Source organism: Nanorana parkeri, unplaced genomic scaffold, assembly GCF_000935625.1.
Source record: "Nanorana parkeri isolate BGI_ZX_2015 unplaced genomic scaffold, ASM93562v1 scaffold2269, whole genome shotgun sequence".
Taxonomy (NCBI): domain Eukaryota; kingdom Metazoa; phylum Chordata; class Amphibia; order Anura; family Dicroglossidae; genus Nanorana; species Nanorana parkeri.
In genome coordinates, this window is record NW_017308537.1 from 117,877 (window position 1) to 145,129 (window position 27,253).

The 27,253-nt window shown below is 42.0% G+C and overlaps 1 protein-coding gene across 1 annotated transcript in view; it reads right to left on the bottom strand.

Moving 5' to 3' along the window:
* Positions 1-27,253, bottom strand: part of SPDL1 (spindle apparatus coiled-coil protein 1) — a gene marked incomplete at its 5' end in the record, with an annotated part of 79,068 nt that overhangs the window by 18,137 nt on the left and 33,678 nt on the right. Inside the window, 5 exons of the mRNA XM_018573196.1 lie at positions 2,337-2,524; positions 3,726-3,829; positions 11,204-11,344; positions 16,616-16,726; positions 19,906-20,004. Coding sequence (XP_018428698.1) covers positions 2,337-2,524; positions 3,726-3,829; positions 11,204-11,344; positions 16,616-16,726; positions 19,906-20,004 — 643 coding nt within the window. The remainder of the gene's footprint in view (positions 1-2,336; positions 2,525-3,725; positions 3,830-11,203; positions 11,345-16,615; positions 16,727-19,905; positions 20,005-27,253) is intronic.

Genomic DNA, 27,253 nt, shown 5'->3' on the forward strand with positions numbered 1-27,253 from the left:
CAGTCTTGTGGGTGGCGGGGGGGGGGGGGAGTTTTGATTCAAATAATTAATAATTATTAATTTGATTCAAATAATTAATTATCACTTGTAAACTAGACAAGACTGTCTGTTTTAACAAAGGGTAAAGACCTTGTATGTTAATGAACTTTTAGAAACTGTCCCTCAATCCAGCTCACAGTCATCTATTCTAACCACTAGAAGGAGCCTGCAGAGTCCTATGTATAATCCTGCTCCAAAGAAACCAGTAAAAAGGTAAGAAATTATAATTTTAAGTATGCTGTGTGAATAGGAACACAAACAAACATATAAAGGGGGGTTCTCAAATTTTGCTGCAAAAGTCTTAATACCCTTTAAGCGAACTGCAGACTTCTCATTGAAAGGGCAATGTACGTATTTACAAACCTGACCTTAAAAAAAAAAAATACCCACAACAAAATTTAAGTACCCATTCTTTCTTACAAAAGCAGGAAGACAACCTACTTCTGACTGGCAAGTTTTAAACGTTATGGTCATTGCAATACATGTTGGATAGATACTTTTCACAATGACTTAAAAGCATACTGTATACAATAAAAGCTTGTTTGTTTTTTTCCAAAATAAGGTTTATCTGGAGCCTCAAACTGAAGGCAACTGGTCATGAGAGAAGTGAGCTGGAATTGCTGAGCACCTTATGAAAATGCTAGTTCTAACATGCTGAAATGCCTAAATATTTTTCACTAAACTGACCCAGAACAAGTATGAACCAAATTGTAGGATCAGCATAACAGCCTGGACACCTACGAGTTGAATCTAAAGTAATCTTCATTGCGGTCATGAAAACCAAACAAAAAAACTGCTTCATTATGTTACTGCCACTTACTTTGTTCTGCGCCCTTCTATTGCCCCCTTACCAGTAGTAAATTGCAGGAAGTAGCGGTAGAAGCTGGTCCTTACTGGCATTTTAAAGCCCCTGGAATCTATGGCTCCTTGGCCACACTCAGTGGTGTATTTTTGTTTTGTGCTGCCCTAGGCAAAACAAAACCCGAGCACCCCCCATCCCAAATCTAAATTAGTCCCACCCCTTCCTGTTTAGACATTTTGCATAACCTGTCAGTCGCGGGATACATCGTGCACGGTGTATCTAGATTCTGACAGGTTGCGCTATCAACATAGCGGGATGCTCAAGTTCTACCTTTGCAATAGCCACCTTCTCCATTTCTGGCTTGATGGGCTCCCTAGTTCTGCAGCTATAATATCCATTCTCTCCTGCCCTGCCATGCTAGTCTCTAGTTCTGCAGCTGCAACACCAATCTTCTGCCTTATTATGCTGGGCTGTCTAATTCTGCAGTTACCAATCTTCTGCCTTGGCCGCTGGGCTCTGTAGCTTGCCCCGCTCTAGAGACATAACCCTGCACGGAGCTTATAGGCTGCACTTCCTTGGTCTCACCACCACGGAGGTGCTGATGAGCACGATGACCATCTGGATCTCAGCCCTGGGGTCCTGCAAAAATTTGGGTGCTGGTTTCCCAGGGAGGTCCGGCGCACGAACTGCCAGTGCATCTGGACGAAAGTCACACACACCAATACATTGCACAGCATGTAGACCAAGTAGAGGAAGGATCTGCAGCCGGCATAGATGTAGGAGTAGGCGGCGTAGGTGGACAAGTTGGTCCCCCAGTCAAAAAAGCACCAGGTCCAGGGGTACTGGCAGTAATTTATGAATCATTTATAATATACATTTTTTTTCCTCTTACCTAACTGGTTTAGGGGTAGCATTTTTTGGCCGCCCTAGGCAAATGCCTAGTTTGCCTTGCAGTAGATGCACCCCTGGCCACACTACAGAATCTGCATGTTATTCCTGTTTCTTTATAAAGCATCTCAGAAACACTGAATACCAGGATGCCCTGATATGCAAAACACAACCAGCTACCATGTTCTCCTCTGGTATTGACCAGCTCCTGTCTGCAAGATACTACTGGTTAGTGATGCCATCCACTGCTGACATAGCCAAATATAAAGCACAGGAGGAGGTTGGATGGAGCAAGTGACCGACCATAGGAGCTAGTCTCTATTGCATATCAAATCCCCCAGGAATTTAGGGCTCTATGGCACAGTACAGAGAATCAGCCATGATCTGCAGGCACCTGGACATTCCAGAATTGCAAAGAAAGACATTTTGATAACTTTCTACCCACAGGTACAGTGCAAAAGATGCACAAGTCTTCATCAATGTAGCTAGAACAACCCCCTCCCCACGCCTTTTGTTTTGGAGCAAATATAGGAAGGATACATTTCCAAGTCATAGTAACCCACAAAAAAATTCAATTAAACTGAGCTAAAATATGTATATTTAGTACCATCAGGTTCATATTTCATTTTCAGTTCATCCAAGTTGAGACGAAGTTTCAGGTTTTCATTTCTGGAAAGCTTAAGGTGCCTATCATTTGTAAACAGCTTCCGTTCAAGTTCTAAAACACGCTGGCTTTCTGCTAATGCTTTCATTCTTTGTAGGGATAATTCGTCCTTCAACTTCTCCATCTCTTTACTACAAAAAAAGTAATACAATTTATGTATAGTTAAACTGACTTTGTAACTGTTGAAATTTTATTTCGGTCACTTTCCAAGGAGTTACACAGGCATTCACGTGGATACTTTCAGAGGCGGAACTACCGCCGATGCAGCTGCACTGGGGCCTGAGTCTGGGGGGGCCCAGCAGACCCAGGCACCAGACCAGTGGCAAGGTAGGGCAAGAGATGGTGGGGCAGCGCACCAGGGCCACTGGCTATTTTGAAAATATGTATTTTAATTTAGATTATGGGCCCATTCATAACAAAGAATAGATATCACTATCTACTCAGCAGGATGCTGCAGTGGTTACCCAAGGCATAAGGATGCAGACAACAGTTCATGATTTGTGGAGAGGCTGGTCAGTTTGTGTAATCACACTCTACTCCTTCCAGCACTCCCCCATTCATTTGAGTAAAGGGCACAAATACAGTGTGCAAGAGGTAGATTTTTTTCTCATATAATCAACACAATCATTAAAAAAGATTAAAGGAGAATTATGGGATGAGTGAAATTCACTCATCCCCAATACCTAGAGCCGACGTGCGACACTGAAGTTGTCACACTTTGGCTCTATAGATCGAGAACTGAGCATTCATGTACCAGTTCACAATCTTCTCCCAGCAGAGAACAATGACTGTCAGTCAGTCACCATTCCCTACAGGGATTCCCCCCTCCCCTCTCTGGTTGGAGGGACAGACAGAAGGGGGGCACAGCTAACTCTGCCTCTAGAGAGGCAGTGTCAGTCGGGCAGCGGGGTGGATCCCGACAATATTGTCAGCTCTGCGCTGTAAGCATATAACGGGCAATAGCCCGCTAAATGCTGAAGAGAACTATGGCCAAAAAAGATTTGGCCATAGGTTTTTTAAGTTCTCTGGAGCTGGTGCACAACTAATTCTGAAGTAGACAGTTTTCCATAACCAGAACCTACCAAGCAAGATTGATTTAAGTCAGGAGTGGACAAAATAAACAAATGAGCAAGCCTGTCCAATCTAGGAGCCAGCAGGGTTTTTTTTAATGCCAGTTTAATTGACTGCAACTAGAGAAAACCTCAAAAGTTTGGCACCAACTTTTAGGGAGCACTGGCCATCTGCCTCCTGGGATTTGTCTGGCCCTGCTGTAAGTTGGAGTTCATAGATTACACATACACAAACACACACAAAAGTTAGAAGAAAACAAACCTGGACTGTTCAAGTTTCATTTTCAGTAAGTCAACATAATAGACATCATCATTCTGGAGGAAAGCATGTGTATTAAGGTTTGCAGTATTTTCACAATTTTGCTGCTAAAAAAAAATTAAAAAATATTAGAAACAAACACACATTTTAGTATGTAAAAAGATGTTTGAACAGAGTAAAAGAGTTTCAAACACAGAAAAGTTTTTATAGCATGTAAATGACTGCAACCCCTATTACAAGTCTGCTGTCTGACGTCTCTTTGGCGATTTCAGGAGCTGCACTTAAGCCCCCCCCCCTACATTAAATGAGTTGACCAGTGGGGCAAGCTCCTCTGGTTAGGTGGATGATAAACAAATGGAGGTAAACTTAATGCTAAGAGGACACAACCTTATGCAGAAAGAAGATTGAGGTCTCAGGACACACTTGTCCCTGTGAATGAAAACAAAAATTATCAGTCAAGACAAGACAGAGCTCAGAGAACCTCCTGGCCAAAGTGATGGCCACAAGAATGGCCACCCGAGACAAAAAAGGGACCTCTTGTAGCAGCTCAAAAGGAGACCATTACGCAGTAGAGATAACCAATTTAATACATATCTCAAGCAAGAAAACAAAATGTAACATACTGCAGCACATTAGCTTTTAGATGTGGCAAGTGCATTTTTTAAAAGGTTTTCCCCTTTATTTTTACCTTTAGTGAATAAATACAAATGTAAAACTTTCCGCACTAATCCATATAAACAGTATGCTAAGCATCTAACACCTAGATGTGAATAATGCTATGCATGAAAACAAATGAAAAAAATAAATAAATATTGGTGCAGTGCTTTAAAAAAATGACTCAAAGTGCAATGCAAACAATAGTAGAGCGTCAAGAAGACGAACAAGTGTTAAAATTCAGCTGTGAGTGATCCCATGTACTAACGTGCCTGACAGAAAACAACTTCACATACATAAATTCACACTGGATTCCCGAGTGCCAATGCTGAAAAAACCCATCAAAGCCCCAATTAAATTTACAGTCTTTAAAATTAATCCTTCACAATCCACTCATGGTGATATAGTGAAAAAACATATGTCCCTACAGGTGTTGAAACCCCGATCCAATACATTCTGGTGCTTCACCATGCGCACATATCTTGTTCGCCATTTACCCTGGACTAGAACTAAAGTATGTTTAGTATTACTAAACATTCTCCCTATTGAACAGGTTCCTAAGAAACAAAAAAATTTTGTTCAGCGCTCTCATAAAATTAGAAAAGGTGGTGTTGATTGAATACATTGGTTTGTGTGCTGCTCTGAAGAAACCAGAATACCTGTGCAAAAAACTACTACTATAAAAGCACCAGCCATATTGACACTGCACCATCACAGCTCTCATTAAATGAGAGGATTTCTGAGAACTGGAGACTGTTCCTTCCTTTCCCTCTTTTTCACAAAGCAAAAACACAGGTAGAGGAGAGTCAGACAGGTTCTACAAGGGAACAGGAGAGGGGAAGTTAGAGATCAGCTATTTTTCCTATAAAATCCACCACAACTGTAGTAAACTCCTCTCTGGAACGGATACTAAAAAGGAGGGTGGCACAAGAGCACAGGAGGACCATAAAGCTAGCAGAGAAGAGGAAAGGGAGCACAGCATGGAACTGACAGAAACATTGTTCCCAGAGGAGGTAGAACCCTCACCTGAGCCACGATTTGACTGTGAGCCCCCTGCACCAGTAACCCCGCTCTTATGATCCACCATGTGCATACGCCCACAATAACTCAGAGATGGTGGTAAGTGTTTTTCCTCATAGTTCTCTTTATATATAGCGATATAGTGAGAGCCGCAGCCAAGACTGATCCCGACAATACTGTCTGGATCCATGCATCTGCGTGAGTGACAGCGGGCTCTGCCTATCTATCTGTGCCCACCCCTTCCCCAGCCATTCCTCCATGCAGCGCTGGAGGATCGGACAGGGGGAGGGGGAATCCCTGCAGGGAGACAATCGGGAAGTGAACTAGCGACGGTATGCATGCTCTCATTTCCCGATCAATAGAGCCGACCTGTGACAGCTTCTTTGTCACAGGTCGGCTCTTACTATGAGGATGGGTGGAAATCACTCACCTCATAGTTCTTTAAGTGTAACTTCAAGTTCTAGCAGAAGTCTCCGAATTAACACTATGGGGGAGTGAGGCTGCCAACAAGGCAGCTGTGGGGCATATTTGTAGCTTACCTGAGGGTCTTCTGACTCTTACACAGATGCACAGCGGTTAGTGGAGATGTGCCATCTGATTTTCACCCACTGGGTGGGCATACCCCACCACCTCTTCAGGATCAGGGCTCCATTAAAGGACCATGGCCCTGGACCTGTAAAACACCATGTGGATAACCACACATGCTGCACTAAGTGCCAAGGTGGGCACTGAATGCAGGGTCCAGTGACTGAGCACATTCCAGGCTAGCCATGCATCTTCCTTCCAGCGGATCAAGGTGCAGCCTGCCAAAGCTCTGCTGAAATGAAAACCAATTTAGATAGCTGCTGGTGGCGCCATAGTGGCTTGCGGAAACTAGCTTGCTGTATCTTGCAGAAAAAAATAAGTGAACAAAAAATAGTGACAAATAAAGTACTTAGGAGGAAAGCAAAGACGTCCATCACCTAAGTTGGATAGAAGGGGAAATCCTCCGCACACCTTGCAGCAATATGTAGACAGTGGTGCTTGTAGTGATGAACACGGATGGCACCGTGCAGACACAATGTAGGAAGAGGAATCACCAGCACTCACTAGAATAATCCAACTGCAGGCGCCAGTGTGGCTAAAGAGAAACAGGATATCGCAAACCTGAGATCGCGCTGGGATTCTCCGCCCCTAGTTCTAGTGAGCCGGCGCATAGAATCCGCGTCATCCATTGTCATGGTGACCGGAGACAGCATCAAAACTGATTGGTGTAGTCGCAGAGCGCAATACTGGGGACAGTGAACTCGAGCAGTGAAGTCGAGTGTGGGAGACCGGAAAGCATACGACCAGTGCCAGCGCAGATAAACCGCATCATCCATCACCACGGTGACCGGGAGCGGCATCGTAACTTATTCTGATGTCAACAAAGCATACGGGTGGAAATAATACATTTGAACAGCTGAGTCAAGTGTGGGAAAACGAGCAATAGCATAACAAAGTCAAGTGTGGGAAAAGCAAGCGGGCAATAGCATAAAATAACGCTGCAACCTGAAAGAATTATGACCCAGAACCATCAACCTAGGCAATAAGCTGGTAATATAGATAACTAAGTAAATGACAAGTGCAACATTTATATATATTAACACAGATACAGACACTACGGACTAGAAAAAAGAATGACAAAGAGAATCATAATATAAAAGGTCATGTGCTGATCCAATCATAGATATTCCACTAACCTGGCATAGAGATATAGGTAGATGATCAATATAAAAATATACATATCGGATATCTATATAAAAAAAATAAGCATATAAATCCTCGGTACAAAAATATTTAAGACAGACCATCCACCATATATCGCCAATTTGCAAAGGTCAAATGGAAAATAACAATGAGTGGTCAGCACACTTGCAACAAAATAAAGAAAAATAGGAGTTTAAAAAGAGGAAACAGACGGAGGATAAAGCCACACAGTACTGCACTAGTCAGTCAAAAAACAGGACAGAGATAGGGCAGTATTTAAACCTCTAGGCTTTACTGTACTTAACGTATGGATCCAATAGGCTTCTCGACGTAACAGAATATTGTCCCTGTCACCACCACGGTTAGGTTTTGACACATATTCGATCACCATTGCCCTAAGCTCGTGTATCTGGTGATTCAATTGGGCAAAGTGTATTGCCACTGGTTTATTTGGATCAGGGTCTTTACCCAATTGTTTGTATTCATTCGCTAATTTATTGTCACTTTTGGTAACGTTTTTTGAAAGGGTTAATGGTTTTGCCCATGTAAACCAAAGACCACGGGCATTTAAGCATGTATACACAATACTCGGATATACTGTTCAAATAGCCATGGATGAAATATTTCTTCCCTGTATGGGGGTGACAGAAAGAGTCACCAGTGATAAGTGAGTTACAAACACTACAATTGTGGCATTTGTAGCAGCCCTGTTTTGTAGAAAACCTGTATGGCAAGGTGTCATACTTGGGGTAAGGATCCGCACAGACCAGGGGTAAGGATCCGCACAGACCAGTAGATCTCGTAGGGATCTATTACCGGAGTAGACAACACGGGGTGTGTGTTTAATAGTGGGAGTCAGAGTTCTATCTGCTTTCAGAATATTCATATTCCGTTGAAGTGTGTGTTTAACCTGATGTGAAAATGGATGGTAATTAGTGATAAATAGAGTGTCATTCGGACGTGTCTCCTTACATTTAGGTACTTGTAATCTAGTTCTCGCAACTTCTAGTGTATGGTCCAGTACATGATCAGGATAACCCCTCTCACTAAATTTCGTATACATCATCTGTAGCTGTACTTCACAATCGGTGGAATCAGAACATATACGCATAACCCTGATAAGCAGATATAGGTAGAGAATCCCTCAGTCCATCAGGGTGTGCACTGCTGTAAGAAAGCAACTTATTGCAATCGGTGGGTTTTTTTATATAGGGAGGTGGTAATCATTCCCTGATTAATCGCTAACGTCACATCTAAAAAGGAGATTTTCGAGTCTGACACCTCTGTTTTAAAAATAATACCCTCTATGAGTGTGTTAAGGTATTGGACAAAGATCTGTATGGTGTCGCGGGGTCCAGACCATACCACGAAGATATCTATGTATCTCGTCCACAGTCTGACATCTTTAAAGAGTTGTGATGGGTATATAAAGAGATCTTCTAAATATCCCATGAATAAATTGGCATAAGAAGGAGCAGCCGAACTGCCCATGGCAGTTCCCTTAGACTGGAGAAAGTACTCTTTCTCAAACAGAAAGTAGTTGTTGTCTAAAACAGTACTCAGCCCCTCCAAAATAAAAGCAGTTGGAGGGGATGGTGACTCTCTCCAAGACAGAAAGTATTCAACCGCTTATAGTCCCTCATCTGTTGGAATACATGTATATAGTGAGGATACATCCATTGTAAGTAGTGACCAACCTGGTTCAAACACTTCAATACATTTTCAGTTTCATAAGAAAATCATTAGTGTCACGGGTATACGAGTGCAAATCTTTCACCAGAGGTAGGAGAAAGTGGTCCAAAAGCATAGCCAAAGGCTGCAACACTGAACAAGTTCCAGCTACAATGGGTCTAAAGGTGAGTGGATTCTGTCCCTTATGAATTTTAGGTAATCCGTAAATTACGTGTGTGCGGGCATGCTGATTGTAAAGCCACTCTGAGATGCCCTCATTCATTCATTTAATATAGATGGTAGCGGATCACGCAGGATTGGAAGGTTGGCATGCAAATCAGACAAAAGATCAATTATGCCTGTTCTGAAGTTGGCATAATCCATAAGAATGGCGCCTCCTTTATCAGCGGATCAGGGTACAGTCTGCCAAAGCTCTGCTGAAATGGAAACCAATTTAGATAGCTGCTGGTGGCGCCATAGTGGCTTGCGGAAACTAGCTTGAAGTATCTTGCAGAAAAAAATAAGTGAACAAAAAACAGTGAAAAATAAAGTACTTAGGAGGAAAGCAAAGACGTCCATCACATAAGGACACTATTAAAAAACTAAGGCAGGCTGGGAGTGGGAGGGGTCCTGCAGCTTTGATTGATTTGCCATTGTCCAGTCACCTGAAGGTAGCTGCATAAACCCAGTGGTTTACAAATTAACTCCCTGTGATGTATGAAAGCATTGTTATTTTAAATTTTTTTGTGTGCACACATGTGTGTGTTTTCACTGATGTTATGTCGAGAGGTTTAAATAGAATATAAAAATCAGTTATTTGGGGCCATTGCAAATTAATTGTTGATGAGCCAACCCATGATGATGAGCCATGAGAAAGTGATCAAAAGATCCCTTCAAGATCAGATTATCAATAAAGAGAGTTTAAGCAGCAAGCATTACAATGGTGCCAGTGGTGGGATTCTTCATTTTAGGTCATGTGATTAAGCCCTCTGCACCACAATGGTGTCAGAAGTGGATTCATTATTTCAGGTCATGTGATCAAATTTTAAGAACTACACTCAGCCACCTGACTGCTAAATGGTGGACACAATAATACTTCCCATGTACTTGCTCCTCCCAACACAAGCTTATGGTCAGCTGGTGATGATGTAAGAGGCCACAGTTTTGAGCTATTTTATCAACAGAGCAAAGTTAGGCAGGCCATGGCAAAATCTTTGTTTATGTGGAAAAAAAGGTATAGCACTAGTTTTGCTGATATAGTAGGTGTGCTAGGTTTATTACAACATTCTGGACTAAAATGTTCATAATTACAAAATATAGGATAAGCATTAGCTCCGTTGGAGATAAAAAAAAAAAAAAAAGGAAGCTTATTTTTAATATAAATTATACTTGGAAAGGGCAAAGATTACCTTCCTAACTACACTTCCTTAAGATGGTGTTAAGGTTTTGTCTTTGTTTATTAGCAATATGGTCTGTGTCATTAAGATGAGCCTGCACAAGCCTGTAGTGTTACCAACAATATTCTGGTACTATACAGCCCTACACATGTGCAATAACCAGTGCCATGTTTCTAGCCGTGTTCAGCTTATATATTTGCCCCAAAAATGCGTGACTGCATCATCTGGCTTGCATCAATGTGATGCAAGCAATATCCCAACACACTTGCAGTATTTTTGGATACGCAGGATGACCAGTCACTTCTGCACTCCTGGACGGCCGTCATCAATATGGTGGCAAAATCCCATGCATGACAAGTAAACAGTGGTCTATACTGCCACTAAAGAATACAATCAACATTCCAAAGCATTTTACAATATACTAGGTAATGTAGGTTATGACTGCTTCTTCTTGCAGAGGCTTGTTTTTGCATTAGTGTGAATTTGTTATTCTAAAGGCCATTTCTGAATATATTTTCCCTATATGTTTGGGGAAGGTGAAGGACAGACTTCCACTTTAGCAGCTTTGCATGTCTGATGCTTAAGACTTTCTGGGTATTCTGACTCCTCTTCAAGCTCCTTTACAGATGTGCTGCAAGGCAGGAGACTCGCCTCTCAAAACTCTTTTTTTCTTTTATTTGTGGAGATTTCTATTCTTTTCATGTTATGATTTCTATTTCTATTCATGTTATGAATACTGCAGAACTTAACCCCAGCATTACACATGGGAAGAGAGGCCTAGCATTTCATTTATTGCCTGGATGAGAATGCTATATTAATATATTTACTTACCAAACAATACAAAGAAATTATTCCTGCATATGATAAGGATAATATTTGCAAAATCGATGTACATTCATATGAAGAATGCCTAGCAATATATATGGCTGAAAATCCCCAAAATTGTCTACAGCAAGCTACAAGGCATGACCCCAATATACATGAGAACAAAAAAAGATTTAATATACAAACCTGATTTTTTTCCAGATGCCGCAGTTTTACAAGGAGTTTTTCTATTTCACTGTTCTTTTGTTCAACCATTGACTGCAATCTTTCCATCTGGTCAGGGTCCAAATGGGATCCCTTCAGCTGTAACAATGTTATATTCTGAACCTATGAGACAAGAAATATAATACAATTATGAAAAATGATAAAGCAAAGCCCTGCTTCTCTTCCAAGGTGACTGCCTCTACATGGAGACAGCACAGAACAAAGGCTGATAGGTCAGTTCTGGGGAAAGGGGTGCAATACTGGCGACTACTCAGTTGCCCTCTGATTGACATTTGTTGGAAAACATTCCTGTACATCTTGACTGCCAAGATATGTAGATATAACCAGGGAATGCCAAATGTGATGTTGCATATCTACAACTAACGAGCATTAGGCTGCATCTGTGTAATCTAGTGCTTCACTTATCCATAGGCACCCACAGAACAATCTAATATTAAATGGTCAGTCTACCCATAAAGTATTTTGTAATAAATAGATCATAGCGGCCCAAGTCTCTGACTTCTCAAATTTCCCTGAGAGAGAAAAATTGGATTTTTGTACTTGGCATAAAATCCATTTTTTTGGCAGTCCATTGAGGAAACAGGAATTCAGAGACTGTTGGGTTACATTACCGCAGGAAGATTGGATACTGACAAAACAAAAATGTGGGCTAGCCCAGTAGAAGCCTTCCTGCTCCCAAGCATGCCTCAGCTTTGTCACAAAGCAGTAGCAAGAGCAAATTCAAACAAAGAGGGGTTATCTTCTTAATTCATGTGTTCCACAATTGACTCCAAGAAATGGATCTTATGGTAATCTCAAATTCTTTCTTGTCCACTAAGTAGTTTTGTAGCAACCAGTATATTGTTCGACGCTTCATGGGGTTTGTAACAAACCTATCCAGTTTGTTGTTGAACTGGATGCTAGGAAATGAAGGGACCACTCCCCTGATGTAGACACCGATGACTGAATGGCACTGGTAGTCCATCTGCCAGTTTTCCACACCTGGAATTTTTGCAGAGGACTGGGCCTGAATATGAAGCTTTGATGTTTATTGGGAGTTGCATTTCCTCCGATGACCAGGTCTTCTAGGTTGAAGGATTCTCCAGGACTCTGCCCAAGCCCTACAGGCTGGCATTCGTAGTTGATCACCAACTGTCTTGTGAGAGATGGGCGAGCTACGATGTTGTGCTGCAACAGATCATAGGGAAGTCCCAGAACCTTCATGCAAAAGCAAATAGTTGTATGGCTCTTGGACCATAGGTTTCCAGTGTGTGAGAACAGAGTCAAAAGCTTCTCTAGGGGAAGAAAGATCTTGAACAGGGTCATGTCCAAGGCCAGAGCTAGGCTTTCAGTTGATGGTAAGGCTCCAGCACAGATTTGTGGAGGTTCAGGATCAATCCAAAGCTCTGTAACATCTGCTAAATTTTGGGTGACAGGCCTGATGCCGACTGCTCCCTGAGGTGCAAGTAATATAAATTACCCCATTATGGGGATCCCCTGGGAGCGCTGCATAGCCAAGACAAGGGCCAGCACCTTGGTGAACACTCGGTGCAGTGGGCAGACCAAAGGGAAGAGCAACAAATTGGAAATGCTGGGTGCCCACAGTTAAACACAGGAAGTGACAGTGGGAAGAGAAAAAAGGGATGTGTTAATACGCATACTTGCTGTCCAATAAGGCCAGAATATCTCCTGGGTAAAGGGAGGCAATGACAAAATTGGTGGATTCCATCCAGAACTTTTTGAACTCGCAGGAACCGGTTGAGGATCTTTAAAACTAAAATTGGACAAACCCCTCCCTTAGTGACAGTGGAGAGGTTGGACTAAAACCACAGCAACATTTCTGACTCTGAACAGGGACTATGACCCCCTGAAAAAGGATCTAACTTAGGGCAGTGAACAGATTGGAGCAGACTGGAAAACCGAGGAGAAAGCAAAGAAAGAAATGCCAGCTTCAAGCCTTTTGGTAACAACGCTTTGAAATCAGGCATCAATATGTCCCCCACACAGAATACAGAGAAGGCTGTAACATGTCACCCTACTTATAAAAGTGTCCCTTCTTTGCAAAGGTGGCTTCTTTCCTGCCTTAGTGAGCTTGGAGGCCCAGGTCTTGGGATAGAACTGTCCCCTTTTTGGGTTTGGGGCCCTTTTTGGGCCCCAAAGTCTGTGAAGAATGGTAGTAAATTTACTTAAAGAAGAGAGCAGAAGACTTTTCTACCAAAGTCTTCTTCTGAGGCAAGAATGTACTCTTCACAATGCCCTGAGAGCTGGTTCCTATGTGTCTGGCACCTCTTGCGAAGCAAAGCAGGGACAATGTGGCTTAGGGTATAAGGTTAACCCTAGGGTACTCTCAAACTGGCTGCTTTTAGCTGTAGAGGTGGAGCTGGCCAGGTCAATGTAGTCAGACACGAAAGACCAACTAAGGAAGATCCTTGTGTCACTTCCGACTAGGAGCAGTAGTGAGATGATACCTCATAATGAATTGGTGGGAAGAGCACACCATGACACTCAAGTGTGTCATCACTTGGTCCTTCAGGGTTAACCCTTTCCGCATAAAACTACTGCAAAAGAGGGATAATAAAGATGCCAAATGATCCCAATAGTTAGGCAACTCCTGGTACTCTACCCACACTTACAAAGTCCGTCATCAGAGACTGGGTCACATCAAAGGCTGTGCGCCATGGTTCTGAATCAGAAAAATGCTCTGCTACTAATCAATATGGTACACTCCGGTCTTGAAAGTGCCCCAATGTGGGACCCAGTGTCCTAAGACACCTTCCAGGTTATCGCCGCAGTCATTCAGGTCAGCAGTATTTGGGTACACCCTCCAAAGCTATTCCTAAATATATGCCAATTCAAACAGCTGTTTATATATTTTTATATATGTTTTATAGAGACCAGCTCAGGCAGAATGTACGGAAATGTTGATTTAAGACAAAAATATTCCGGAAGGGAAAAAAAACAAACAGGATTTTTGTACTTGCTGAAAATTCCTTTTCTCTGCATTCATTGAACGACACAGGAAGGAGTGTAGATCTGGCACCACTGGTTATTGCACAACCTGCAGGAGTAGGACATCACTGCAGATAGTGTCTACATAGGGGTGGGCCAGAAAAAGTACGATTTACCCTCAAGTCTTAAAAAGAAAAGGCAGGATCATGCTGCCACCTGCATAGCCTTGTACCCAAAACTGGCATACAGATGCAAACACAAAAAGGCTGCATCGCAAGCTTCAAACCTAGCCATCGGCAGTGATTTCAGCCAAGAGTGTAGATTTGTTCAAGAAACGTTTGGACAATTTCTTGAGGGACCGTAATATCCAGGGGTACTAGTATCCCTAAGAATGAGATGATGCGTGGACCTATATGGGTTGGACTTGATGGGCGTATGTCTTTATTCAACCCCAAATACTATGTAACTATGTAGCACCATCTGCTAAGCCAACTTGACATAAGCAGGAGAAACCTGTTCTTTTGTGAGACCTTGGTGTAGGATTTCGACCACTCAGTTAAAGTCTAGGAGACCAACGTGGAAGCCATAACAGGCTGGATTAAGGCTCCAGCAAATATATTCATGGTTCTCGATGCTGGCTCTACCTTTCTGTCTGTAGCATCTTTGAAAGACAGTGACTCCTAGAGTGGAATGATCATAACTTTATTGAGAAGAGAGCTATGGGATCCAGCAAAGACTAACGTTAAAAAAAAGGTATACTCAGAAAAAGACAGAACAAAAGGTTAGGGACTGAAAAGGACTTTATAAGCTTGAGGGTACCAATCTAAACCAGGGGTACCCCAGAAGTGTTGGCTGTCATCATTACCCAAATATCGCCACAACCATAACTGGGCCAGGAATGCAAAATTGGTTGCTAAGATGCCATTGGCCAGTGTCCTAGCAATCAATAAATCATGAATGGGAAGATGCCACATTCATGACAGCTTCCCAGCACATACATGTGCCCCTCTGAGCACTGGAGTCTCTCTGTAAGCCACATAATAGTTGGTTTTAATCATTGGCAGTTTCCTAACCTGTTTGAATATGTTGCAGCAACAGCGGTAATAATAATAATAATAATAATAATAATAATTCGGTGCAGGTTGTTTTAACCATTCCACCAGAAAACTGTTTTATTGAATTCTCCCCCCAAATGATGTCACAGGGAATAAAATCAAGATTTATTCAAAAAGTTACATAAAAGCACAAACATTTCACAGCAATTACGCATGGAGAGAGGGATCTGGGAATAAAAGGTTAGCAGGATACAGAATCATACACATAGAAACCTGATGTACAGTATGGGCTCACCTATTCAAATGATTCAATTATTTAATCAGGTAAGTACTACAAATGTAAAAAGAGACTGTACCATGTGCAGTCCTCCTAAGGGATATTGTAAAATCAGGCCATGAAGTGTAGAACCAACTTTAGATAGCTTTGTAACCACACTAACTTGCAGGCCACCTTGAAGTGACACTAAACTAAGGAGTTAAATCTCAACAATTAGGGATGTTCAGATACCAATGCCAATACTTGGCATTTTCAAAAGAACTACCAGGTTGCAGAGGTTGCAGCTGGGACCTGGCTCTGGTGCTCCACCACTGTCCTGAAGTCATTGGTCTGCATGGTTTTAGAAAAACTGTCAAATGACACAAAAATGTATTGGTAATTGTATCCAAGTACTTGGACAAGTACTTGGTCTGGGAAAAAAATGGCATTGGTGCATCCCTATATAATATATATATATATAACAAATCATTACATTAAAAACAGGGATACACAAATTCAAGGACAATGACAGCTGCCTCGTACATTACTTGGTATCTGAACATCCCTATTGAAAAAGCATTCAAGTACCTTAATTGTTAAGAAAAATTTAGCTTATTTGTGCATCACTCAGCTGTAGATCCCCAAATATTCTCTGGACACGGTCCTTCCTTCTGGAGGGTGGTTAATTTTGTTCCCCATGGTCCTTGTGTGTGTTATAAAGTAGCCACCTCTCTAAGCTCACTCCCATGATGGACTACAATCTCAATACACATTAGTAAACTAAACTTGAGATTGTAGTCCATAATGGTAATGAGCTTGGAGGGGTGGCTACTTTACAACACACACACAGGAAGCTTGGAGGGGTGGCTACTTTACAACACACACAGGAAACATGGGGAATAAAAGTAGCAACCCACCAGAAGGAAGGACAGGGTCAGCATGAATTCAGAGATAATTTGAAGATCTACAGCCAAGCGACACACAAATAAGGTCCAGTATTGTTAATAGTTAGGGTACTTCAATAAATTTTTAAGATTTAACTCCTGAGTTTAGTGTTATTTTAATAAGAAGTTTGCGCAATCAAACTGCATTATGTGGCCAGCTGAAAAGTTTTAAATCGAGTTCATACCTTACCTTCATGCGATGCATTTGCTGCCTGGAAAAAGCATGTTGCTGCTGAAGGGATTGATATTGAACTTTCATACTAATCAACTGACGTTCCATTTCTGCTCTACGATCTTCAACCTGAGAGAGAGGAAAGAAAGAGAAAATGGAACAACAGAGAGAATGAAAGGGAACAAAAAAAAAAAAAAGTCAGCCATATCCGCTCATTACATACACAAGTTGTTCTCCAGCTTAAAAATAAATCAAATAAATAAAGCTGTTAGCAGGTATTAATTCCCCCGATTGAAAAAAAGAAAATGAAAAAAAAGAGAGAATAAAAGGGAAAAAAAAAAAAAAAAAGTCAGCCATATCCGCTCATTACATACACAAGTTGTTCTCCAGCTTAAAAATAAATCAAATAAATAAAGCTGTTAGCAGGTATTAATTCCCCCGATTGTTGGGCTGCCCTGAAGAGGTTCTAAACATGGAGTCTGTCTTGGATTACATTACGAGACAGAAGGATTTGAGGCAGCCTACATCCACAGAAAAATTGTTGGTAGTTTTCCAGTTCCCTCCCACATACCTACAACAGGAAGTGCAAGCACCACCACAACAAGGAAGGGACATAGCTTTGCTGGTTTAGAACAGTCAGAGAATGTGGTTTTGTACGAGGTGTTTAGACCTGCTAGCGGCTGTGTACTTTTAACATGACACATAAAAGTGTTAGTAGCTTTTTTTTAAAATCAATTAACAAAATAGAAAGTAAACAGAAGAAAAATCAAAGCAATATTTGGTGTGATCACCCTTTGCCTTCAAAACAGCATCAATTCTTCTAGGTACACTTGCACACAGTTTTTGAAGAAGGTTGTTCTAAACACTTTTGATAGTTTGATATTGCTAAAGAATATGTTTGTTTAGTAGGAAAGGGTATTTGACATTAATGGAGTAATAAAAAAATAAAAACAAATAAAAAAAATTATAGGATAAATTATCTTATAGTTTACCAAACTGGGCCCATCATTAAATTCTGTACCTCACAGCCAATTTTCTGGGAAAAATCATCTGCCAAATACCAGCATTTGGAGACATACAATGGGGAAATGTGCATGTAGTGTAGAGCTGAGCTGAATGTATTTTTTTATTTTGCAAACACATACATTTTAAAAGAAAAACTATGGCCCAACCTTTTTGCCGTAGTTCTCTTTAGGGTCACAAGAGGACATATACTAATGTCCTCCTGTGACCCAAAACTCAGCGCATCGCAGAGCAATGCTGAAGCCAGGACGGATCCCGACAATATTGTTGGGATCCAACCCGCTACCTGATTGACAGCTGACACATTTTTGACGAATCAATCCAGAGCACCTGCTGCCATTATTCTGTGGGCTTGTGGCCAAAACGCCATACCTCCGACATGGAAACAAGGCTAAGCAACTCAACTGCTCTGGACTGATTAATCAAAATTTGAAATATTTGGCTGCAGCAGGAGGCAGTTTGTTCACGGAAGGGATGGATAGCGGTACAATAATGAGTGCAGCAAAGGTTCCCTGCAAGTCTGGGGCTGCATTTCTGCCAATGCAGTTGGAGATTTGGTCAGGATCAATGGTTTCCACAATGCTGAGAAATACAAGCAGATTCTTATCCATCATGCCATACCATGAGGGAGGCGTATGATTTGGCCCCAAATTAATTCTGCAGCAGGACCCCAAACATACAGCCAATAGCATTAAAAACCATCTTCAGAGTAAAAGAACAATGAGTCCTGGAAATGATGGTTTGGCCCCCACTGACCCCGGTTCTCAACATTGAGTCTGTCTGGGATTACATTAAGAGACAGAAGGATTTGAGGCAGCCTACATCCACAGAAAAATTGTTGTTAGTTCTCAAAGATGTTTGGAACAACCTGTCCGCAGAGTTCCTTCATAAACTGTGTGCAAGAAGAGTTGATGCTGTTTTGAAGGCAAAGGGTGGTCACATTTACCTGAACGATCTTTCATTTATTCTTTAGGAGTCTGCATAATTCATGATTTGTGGATGTGATCATAGCAACGTTTATGACATTTTTTACATGATTATAAAAGAGGAACATCCGTGTTTTAACTGCTTTAGCCTTATTAGCAGTAAATGTAAAACCCAAGGTTTGCCTGGTTAGATCTAGTCACCTGCAATAATGTTTTGACTTCCTGCTAGACTTGGTTTAAGATAACATTGTAATATGTGCTTTATGCCAGAAATAGGAACTTCACAGAGGACTTGTCTTGTGTTTTTAACTTTGTGGTTTTTTTTCGCCTTTATTAAATTGATGTATTTTTTATAGAACATAATAAAATATGTTTCCATATAGAAGCCATGAATCTAGACATTTCAGTTCAGGCCACACAGTGCATAGCTTCTTTTTGGGGCACCTTATCAAATAGTTTAAAGGGTGAAGGGCTTGGAGTAGGCAGGGGAAGGGTAAAGCAGGGTCCTGCTTTCTGACAGTGAGAACAATGCAGTCAGTCACTAGTCTGATGACAGGTAGCTCGGGGAATTTGTGAATATGGCTATTTCTGGGCAAAGTAAGGCATAGTGGTAACCAAACCCTACCGCACCAATGACGACACATTAGAGTAGAGGAATGGCGATTGTATATGTGGCTGCTTTGGGGCATGAGAACTGCATACATAAGAATAAAAATCAAATTTTTGCTGGCTCCTTATTAATGGGATCTGGCTTCTAAATATTTAAAAGAAAACTATGGGGGTAACCTTTTTATCCCATAGTTGTTTTAAGGGTCATGGAGGGCCTATTCCAACGTCCTCCCGTGACCCCAAAGCTCAGTATATAGCGAGCTATTGCTCACTATATACCGAGATCGCCGCAGCCGGGACGGATCCAGACAATGCTGTGGAGATCCACCCAGCTGCATGAGTGACAGCGGGCTCTGCTTATCTAGAGGCACAGCCAGCTGTGCCCGCTCCCTCCACCGTCCATTTCTCCACTCAGCGCTGGAGGATCAGAGCGGGGAGCGGTGACTGTCACTGTTTTCTTCAGGGAGATGATTGGAAAGGGAGCGAGCGACGGTATGCGTTCTCACTTCCCGATCTATAGAGCCGACCTGTGACAGTTTCATTGTCACAAGTCGGCTCCAACTATGAGGTTGAGTGAAAATCACTCACCTCATGGTTCTTTAAATGTATTTTTTTGTCCGGGTGTGTGAACATGTATTCTGTAATGCACAGCATATTAAGTTGGCATAGAAAAACAAGGAGAAACAAAAGTTACTGTACAGCATTTTTATTCTACCATTGGTGAAAAAAGAATGAAGAACAATTGCATACCTCAGCAAACAGTGAATTGCCTTTACTATTAGGGTCTTGGGCCTGCTGTAATGCTTGCTCAAGCCTAACGTGCAGTTCTCGTTTTTCTTCATGTGCTTTCTGTTAGAGTTTCAAGAGACACAAAACTGATGAAAAATTGCAGTGACAGTGGAAAAGAAAAAAAAAAAAAAGTATTCATTCACATTACATATATACATATATCCTAAGAAAAAACCCCAAAAAAGCATGTGCATAAGCTAGTAATAACGTTATGTTCAAGAGGGGAAGGTCCTAAAGCCACACCAATAAAGCAATATGTAGACAAAAGAGACAGTTCCGAAGCCAAAAGGCTAAGGGTTGGAAGTCATGTAGGGCTTTTTAGACAATTATAGGACCTTCACAGACCCTTCAAATTGTGTAAAAATATTATTTTATTAAAGACATGAAAAATACGAGACATAAAAACATATGCATATGGGTGCTTAGCCTAAACTTGGTAAGCATAAACCTTGTATACTCATATACAGAGATGATAAGTTATGATCAGTCCTAAGTTGAAATTAATGGACAGTAACTGTTGTAGAAAATCATCTACGTGCTTCGCCACAGCTGTGGCTTCATTAGGATGTGGATGATTGTAACCATATATAGCAGCCGCAGCTATTCTCCCATTGGAGTGAGCAAAACAGGACTGCAGGGGCTTCAATAGTCACAACCTTGGTTCCCCTAAGGGGCCGCAGGAGAAAACCGAGCAACGAGGAGAGGACTGCAATAGAGATGATGCCTGTTGATTTAAATAGCATAGCATATGTGTTGAGGCTATCCAAGATGAGCAGCAAATGTGCTGCTCATCTTGGAAAGCCTCAACACATATGCTATTTGACACTGAAGCCGTCACACATTTGCTCTTTAGATTGGGAACTAAGCAATCACATAGCACCGATCGCTCAGTTTCCGATCTTCTCCCTCAGTCACCGCTACCCACAGGCATTCCCCCTCCCTATTTTTCTACTGCTGACTGGAGGAACGGATGGGGGAGGGGGTGGGCACAGCCGGCTCTGCCTCTAGAAAGGCAGAGCCAGCTGTCAATCAAGTAGCGGGGTGGATCCTGACAATACTGTCGGGATCCGTCCAGGCTGCAGCGTGGCTCTGTGCTGTCAAGCACATAGTGGGCGATAGTCCGCTTCATGCCGAGTTTTGGGTCACAGGAGGATATTAGTATATACAGGCAGTCCCCGGGTTACGAACAAGATCGGGACTGTAGATTTGTTCTGAAGTTGAATTTGTATGCAAGTTGGAACAGGTAAAATTTTTTAAGTGTAACATAGGGAAGGGTTAGCCCCCTGTAACGTTTGTTTCGCTGTGCCCCTGTTCAGGAGATTTCACCCCACTTTCTGCCCCTGTGACAATTGGATTTTGAACATGTTGGGTTGTTGTGGAAACAAGGATTGGTGATAAAGCTTCAGTGGAGACACATTTTGCCCAATGATCACTCTTACAGGAGTGGATTTTCCCTTCCTAGTAGTAGATTTCCCCTCACTTAAGTGAGATTAAATCTTTCTAATGCGGATACAGACCGCAGTAAAAACCTCACAGTGACCGGGAAGAAGAGGCAGGCACCCCTCGTCTGCACGTCTAAGAGACAACATCCTGTAATCTACGTACAGTACTACGAACCAGACCCAAAAAGGTGGGTACTCCTTGTCGACACAAGAGCGGTAGCATTGCAGCTACTGAAATGCTGCGTGGTACACTTTGACTGCAGCCTGGGACCCCCTGCTGTACAGTAATAGCCTCCGTTTGTAAGTAGGGGTCGAATGCAAGTTGGATATATGGAGGCCTGTATGTCCTCTTGTGACCCTTAAGAGAAAAAAAAAGGCAAAAAAAATTTGGCCCATAAAATTTTTAAAATTTATTTGTAGGCAAAATAAAAAAAAATACATTCAGCATAGCTCTACACTACACGCACATTTCCCCATTGTATGTCTCTAAATGCTGCAAATACCAGAAGACTTTCCCAGAAAATTAGCTATCTTGTACATCTCTCTTTTATGTGAGGTGTAGATTTTAAGGATAGGCCCACCTTAAATGTATCCTACCTAAATTTCTGTTTATTACCCCATTAATGTCAAATACCCTTTCCTACTAAACAAACATATGCTTTAGCAATATACCCCATCAAAAGCCTGTGTGCGTGCACATCAAAACACAGCTTTACAGTGGACCAAGATGAAAAAAAGAGTTAAATTATGTCAGGGCAAAATGTTAAAAAAAAAACAACCCATTAACATATGCAGTACATCTCTGAAACACACACACACAAAATATACTCAGCTCCTAAGGCTTGTTGTGGACTGAGAACACATTTTTTGTGCGTGTTCTCAGCCCTGCTATTTTTTTTGTCTTGCCAAAGACCCATCCTCTCTCCTATTCCTCAACATAAACAATCATTCCGTAGTCTCAAGATAAGAACTGGGAGGGCTTATTGCTCTCCTCCAATTAAAAAATGGAAGCGAGCACTGTACACAAAAGACAGCTCTGAATTTCTGACATGATCAACAGGTACTGGTTTTTGCACTTGCACAGATAAAACAAAAAAACTTGGTGTTATGCACCACTGAATGGTTCTAATGCACATTGAGGTTTATTTAGTAGTAGAGATTGTTCAATTTCCAAAATGTATGATCACTTGCCAAAGTATTTAAAGTCACCTTTTTTCTTTTCTTCAGATGTAGAGTTTAGAAGGGTTAACACCCCTATCGGGTTATTTTTGCCAATCGTGTCCTACTGGAGAGACTTCCCTTTACTTCCTGTAACGGAAAATAAGCTGATATCTCTCTAAATTAAACTAAATTTCTATATTGGTGTCTCCATAGATTTTCTGCGTAAAATCCATGAACCCATTGCACTCAAAAACAATCGTTCCAAAGAGATTAGGGTGGGTGCTGTGATAGTCAACGGCTGGCAACCGTGGTGAATAACTAGTAGAATATACAGACACACCAGCACTCCAATAATCAAATACGTCTGTTTATTTACTTATGGGTAACATAGTGTGATACACCTAATGTGACGTTTCGGGGTCACACAGGATCCCCTTCATCAGGCAGAACAAGCGATATAGATGCAGGTGAGAGACAAGTTTATATACAAACCACAGTGAAAAAAACAACCAATTCCAGAGTCTGCTGCGACCCTATGACATCACGTTAACCCCATCATTACATAAGGCAGAAAATGTGATCATAACATACTGAACGAAGTACAGATCGAAATCCTCATTAAAGGAGGTATAAGCACGGTCAATCCAGCAGTTTGCCTGTAACAGGCAAGTGGCCCGCAGACACACCTCCGGTCACACCCACCCAACACTGAACATAGGGAGATGGCTGCAGCGTCATAATGACGAGAGAAAGCCACACCCCGAGTTGTCAGGGTAACGGCTGAAGCTGGAGCACTTGGGGTGTGGAACCAGCTAAGACACCGGTAACCATGGTCACGGCGGGACGCTATTGACGGAGGCAGGCTATCTAGAAGTCATAGCGGACTCACCGCCACAATAAAAAGGAGGCAAGATGTAGAAAGAGACATTGTAAACATACGTCCCCAGACAGGGGAAGTAATAAATAAACGGACAGGGGTATGTTATGATCCCTGGTGAGTAGAGCCACACAAAAAGTAAACATGAATACATGATTAAATGATGACAATGTCTACTGTGTTCCTTAAAGGAGCAGATTCTCGGCACATTTAGACAGGAATCAGAGTCAAAAGTCCAGGAACGCTAGAAGTAAACCATAGGTTTATGAGTGCAAAAGGCCATAGTGAGCAATGCATGACAGGACAACGCACCCATGCATGCATTGTGAAAATTTATGGACGTAAGAGTAAAACTTATTGGTTAAACCATATGTGTTGGGCAGGGTATCTAGGCACGTGGAGTATGGCAAAAGCCATTTACACAGTAATATGTATGAATGAGTACATTGAGTATCATTCACTCAAAGGGAAGAAGATATTGTATTAACATTATCAGTCAGAGCAGGGTCCATCCAGGTAGTCCAACGTATCCGTGTAAAATGTAAAAATGTATAGGTGAGATGTATGGGAAGTGTGATGTCAGGTCCATAGGTAGACATATGGGAAAGAAACCAAAAACCCTTGTGTAGCTGATGCTCATAATCCAGGTATGGGAACATCCAACCATGGAAGAGAGATATTAAAATAAAACAAAAAACAACATGGAAGGAAACAGTCCTAGTTTAACTAACGTTCAGGGAGGAAGCACGAGGGGGTGAGGCTGGTATTAAGACCTCTAGGCATGGCAGTGTTGAGTGTGTAAATCTAATAGGACTCACGTTGGAGAAGAAGGAGTTTGTCATGGTTCCTGCCGCATGGGGTGCTGTGACATGCTCGATGACCATACCTCGCAAATTCGTGAGTCTGGTGTCTACAATTTGCAAAATGAACGGCCACGGGCTTGTTGAGGTCCGGAGTCTCCCCCTTGGACACAGTGTTAATGGCCACTCTGATGTCGCTGCGGTGTTTCTGGAACCGTAGTTTAAACGGTCCCATGGTCTTGCCAACATATGCAAGACCGCATGGGCATTTCAGCAAGTAAATGCATGTCTCTGTGACACAATTTAAATAGCCCTTAATATGGTATCTCTTCCCAATGTAGGGATGTGAGAATGTCTCACCTGTGATCAGCGCACTGCAAATGTTACAGTTGAAGCACTCTGTGTGGTTTGAGAGTTTGACTGGTCTTTTCATATAATTGGGCCTGGGGTCTGCTTGGACCAAATAATCTTTTATGGTTCTGCTGCAGCGGTAGGCCTGTAAAGGAGCTGCCTTAATTTGTGTGGTCAAATGTCTGTTTGCCTGGTGAATGTTAAGGTTCCTGATTGAGGACCTGCGTATTAATTGTGACGCCCCATTAAATCTTTGGAAAAAGGGCAATCTGTCATCAGGCGGTTTCTCTTGGTGAGTTCTGGATGACATTCTCATCCTAGCTTGTGCAGTATGGTATCAGGATAACCTCTCTGTTGAAACTTAAAGGTACATCTTGTTGAGTTCAATGTGACATGCGTCTGTGTCAGAGCCAATGCATAGAACAAGACCCCCCCAGACCTCTCGGAGTTACATGGAACTAAGACTTGAGGGACTGTTCCTGGAACCCTAAGGATTACTATGTGCGTGTATTTCTTGGAACAAATAACTCAGATTTATGCTTGGAGTTTATATGCCACATCTTTCCCCTGGCATTATGTTTAACTCACCCTGTCCCCATTAAAGGTACAGGCTGTGAATCCAGCAGCACTGAGGGGGGTTAATTCTGGACTAAGATTCCCATTGAACTTGTTACAGTTTATTTGTCCCTTTGCTTCATTGTGTTAATGATGGGATTAAGACAGCTGACTCTAGGAGTAGAGGAGTAGATTACCATATGATAGACACTCCTTAGATGTCCTTGAGCTGGAGAGAGTCCAGCGGAGGGCAACCAAACTTCGACGGGTTTGAAGACCTGAACTATGAAACAAGGTTGTGTAAAATTAAATATGTTCTCTTTGGAGGTTAGGAGATTAAGGGGGGACATGATTTTCTTGTATAAACTGTTCAAAGCCGATAGCAACATTATTAACAAACTGTTTACGGTTAGCTCCGTAACAAAGACCAGAGGGCACCACCACAAATGGTAGAAAAAAAAAATTCTACACACGGGGCGCAGGGGGTTTTTCACAGTTAGGGTCTAGAACTCGCTGCCGCAGGAAGTGATTTCATCTGTGGAATCATTAAAGAAACTCCTGGACGAGCAAAATAGTTCAACCACTGTAACCTCGCGGTTAATCTGGCAAAGCCGTCTCTTGACTTCAACAGCATATAGCTGAGAGAGTTTTGCGCTGAAACCTCGCACCACCCTTCACAAAATTCCGGTTTCTGGTGGCTGATCGTAGGCCGGTTTAGTCATTCTAAAGCCTCTTAGGTACTTTCTTTGCCCAGGAATACTCAGACAGAGTCTGGCCATGTAGTTCCAGATCAATGTGTTCACAGCTGTATCAGTGCCAAAATCTCTGGCTGTATCCAAAGGGAATAGAATGGTGTCCATCTCCTCGTTGCTGTATGTCCCTCTGAGGTTAGTTGCTGTTCTTTTTGGAAAAAAACAACCAATCCCAGAGTCTGCTGCGACCCTGTGACATCACATTAAGGGCCACTCCCCTGTTACAAGCAAACTGCTGGATTGACCCGTGCTGCTGTTTGGCTACACATGTTCATATAAACTTTTACTTCTCATTACAATGTTCTGGGAGGCACCTTTTCTCCATATGTGCATTAATGTAACATGCTTATACCTCTTAATAAGGATTCCGATCTGTATTTCGTTCAGTATGCTATGATCACATTTTCTGCCTTACGTAATGATGGGGTCATGGGGTTAATGTGATGCCACAGGGTCGCAGCAGACTCTGGATGGAATCAGTGTTTTTTTTTCACTGTGGTTTGTACATAAACTTGTCTAACCTGCATCTGCATCACTTGTTCTGCCTGATGAAGGGGGATCCTCTGTGACCCCGAAACATCGCATTAAGTGTATCTCACTATGCTACTCATACGTCAATAAAAAGATGTATTTGATTCACTATTGGAGTGTTGGTGTCTCCTCAAATCTTGCTCTGGTGACATTTTCCCTTACTTTGGTTTCAGTGACCTTGGTCACCAGAACAAAAATAGAATGGTGAATCTCCCCAACATGAACACAGACCACAACAACATCTTGACAAACCCTTCTATACTTTACTTTATCTAAAGCTAATTAAACATATGAAAAAAAAAATCCTTAAATGTTAGTAATCCATTGGGAGACCATAAACCCCTAAGTATATGCACTACTACTAGGAGGTTACTCAATGATAAGCAAAACAGCTCATATCCCCCTGCACATGAAGCCAGCAACAGAAGTAGCTAGCAGTCGAAAGTAATTTCAAGTAACTATGAGAACCATTACACATTTAATACAGGGAGCAAGCCTAATAACTCAGAACGCAAGGGTAATTCCACTTTCCCAGGTGAATTTGGGAAAAGGGAATTTAACCTGGCCCTTCTCCCCTCTATACTTACCTTTTGGCAAACGCTCCCTATCCTCCGCCGATACGTGTGTACTACCCGGGCCCCATACTGCCATGTAGCACAGCCATGCGCCCTAGATTTTAAATCTCTCTTGCAAATGGTGAGCACTCATTGGTCAATGTGGTCAGTGGAATTACCCTTTAATATGGTCAGGAAGTGTGTCCTCCAAATTACAATTAAAGATAATTATGTTTAGTACAAAAATCAATTTATTTTTAATAAGGGGGGGGGGGGGGGGGGGGGG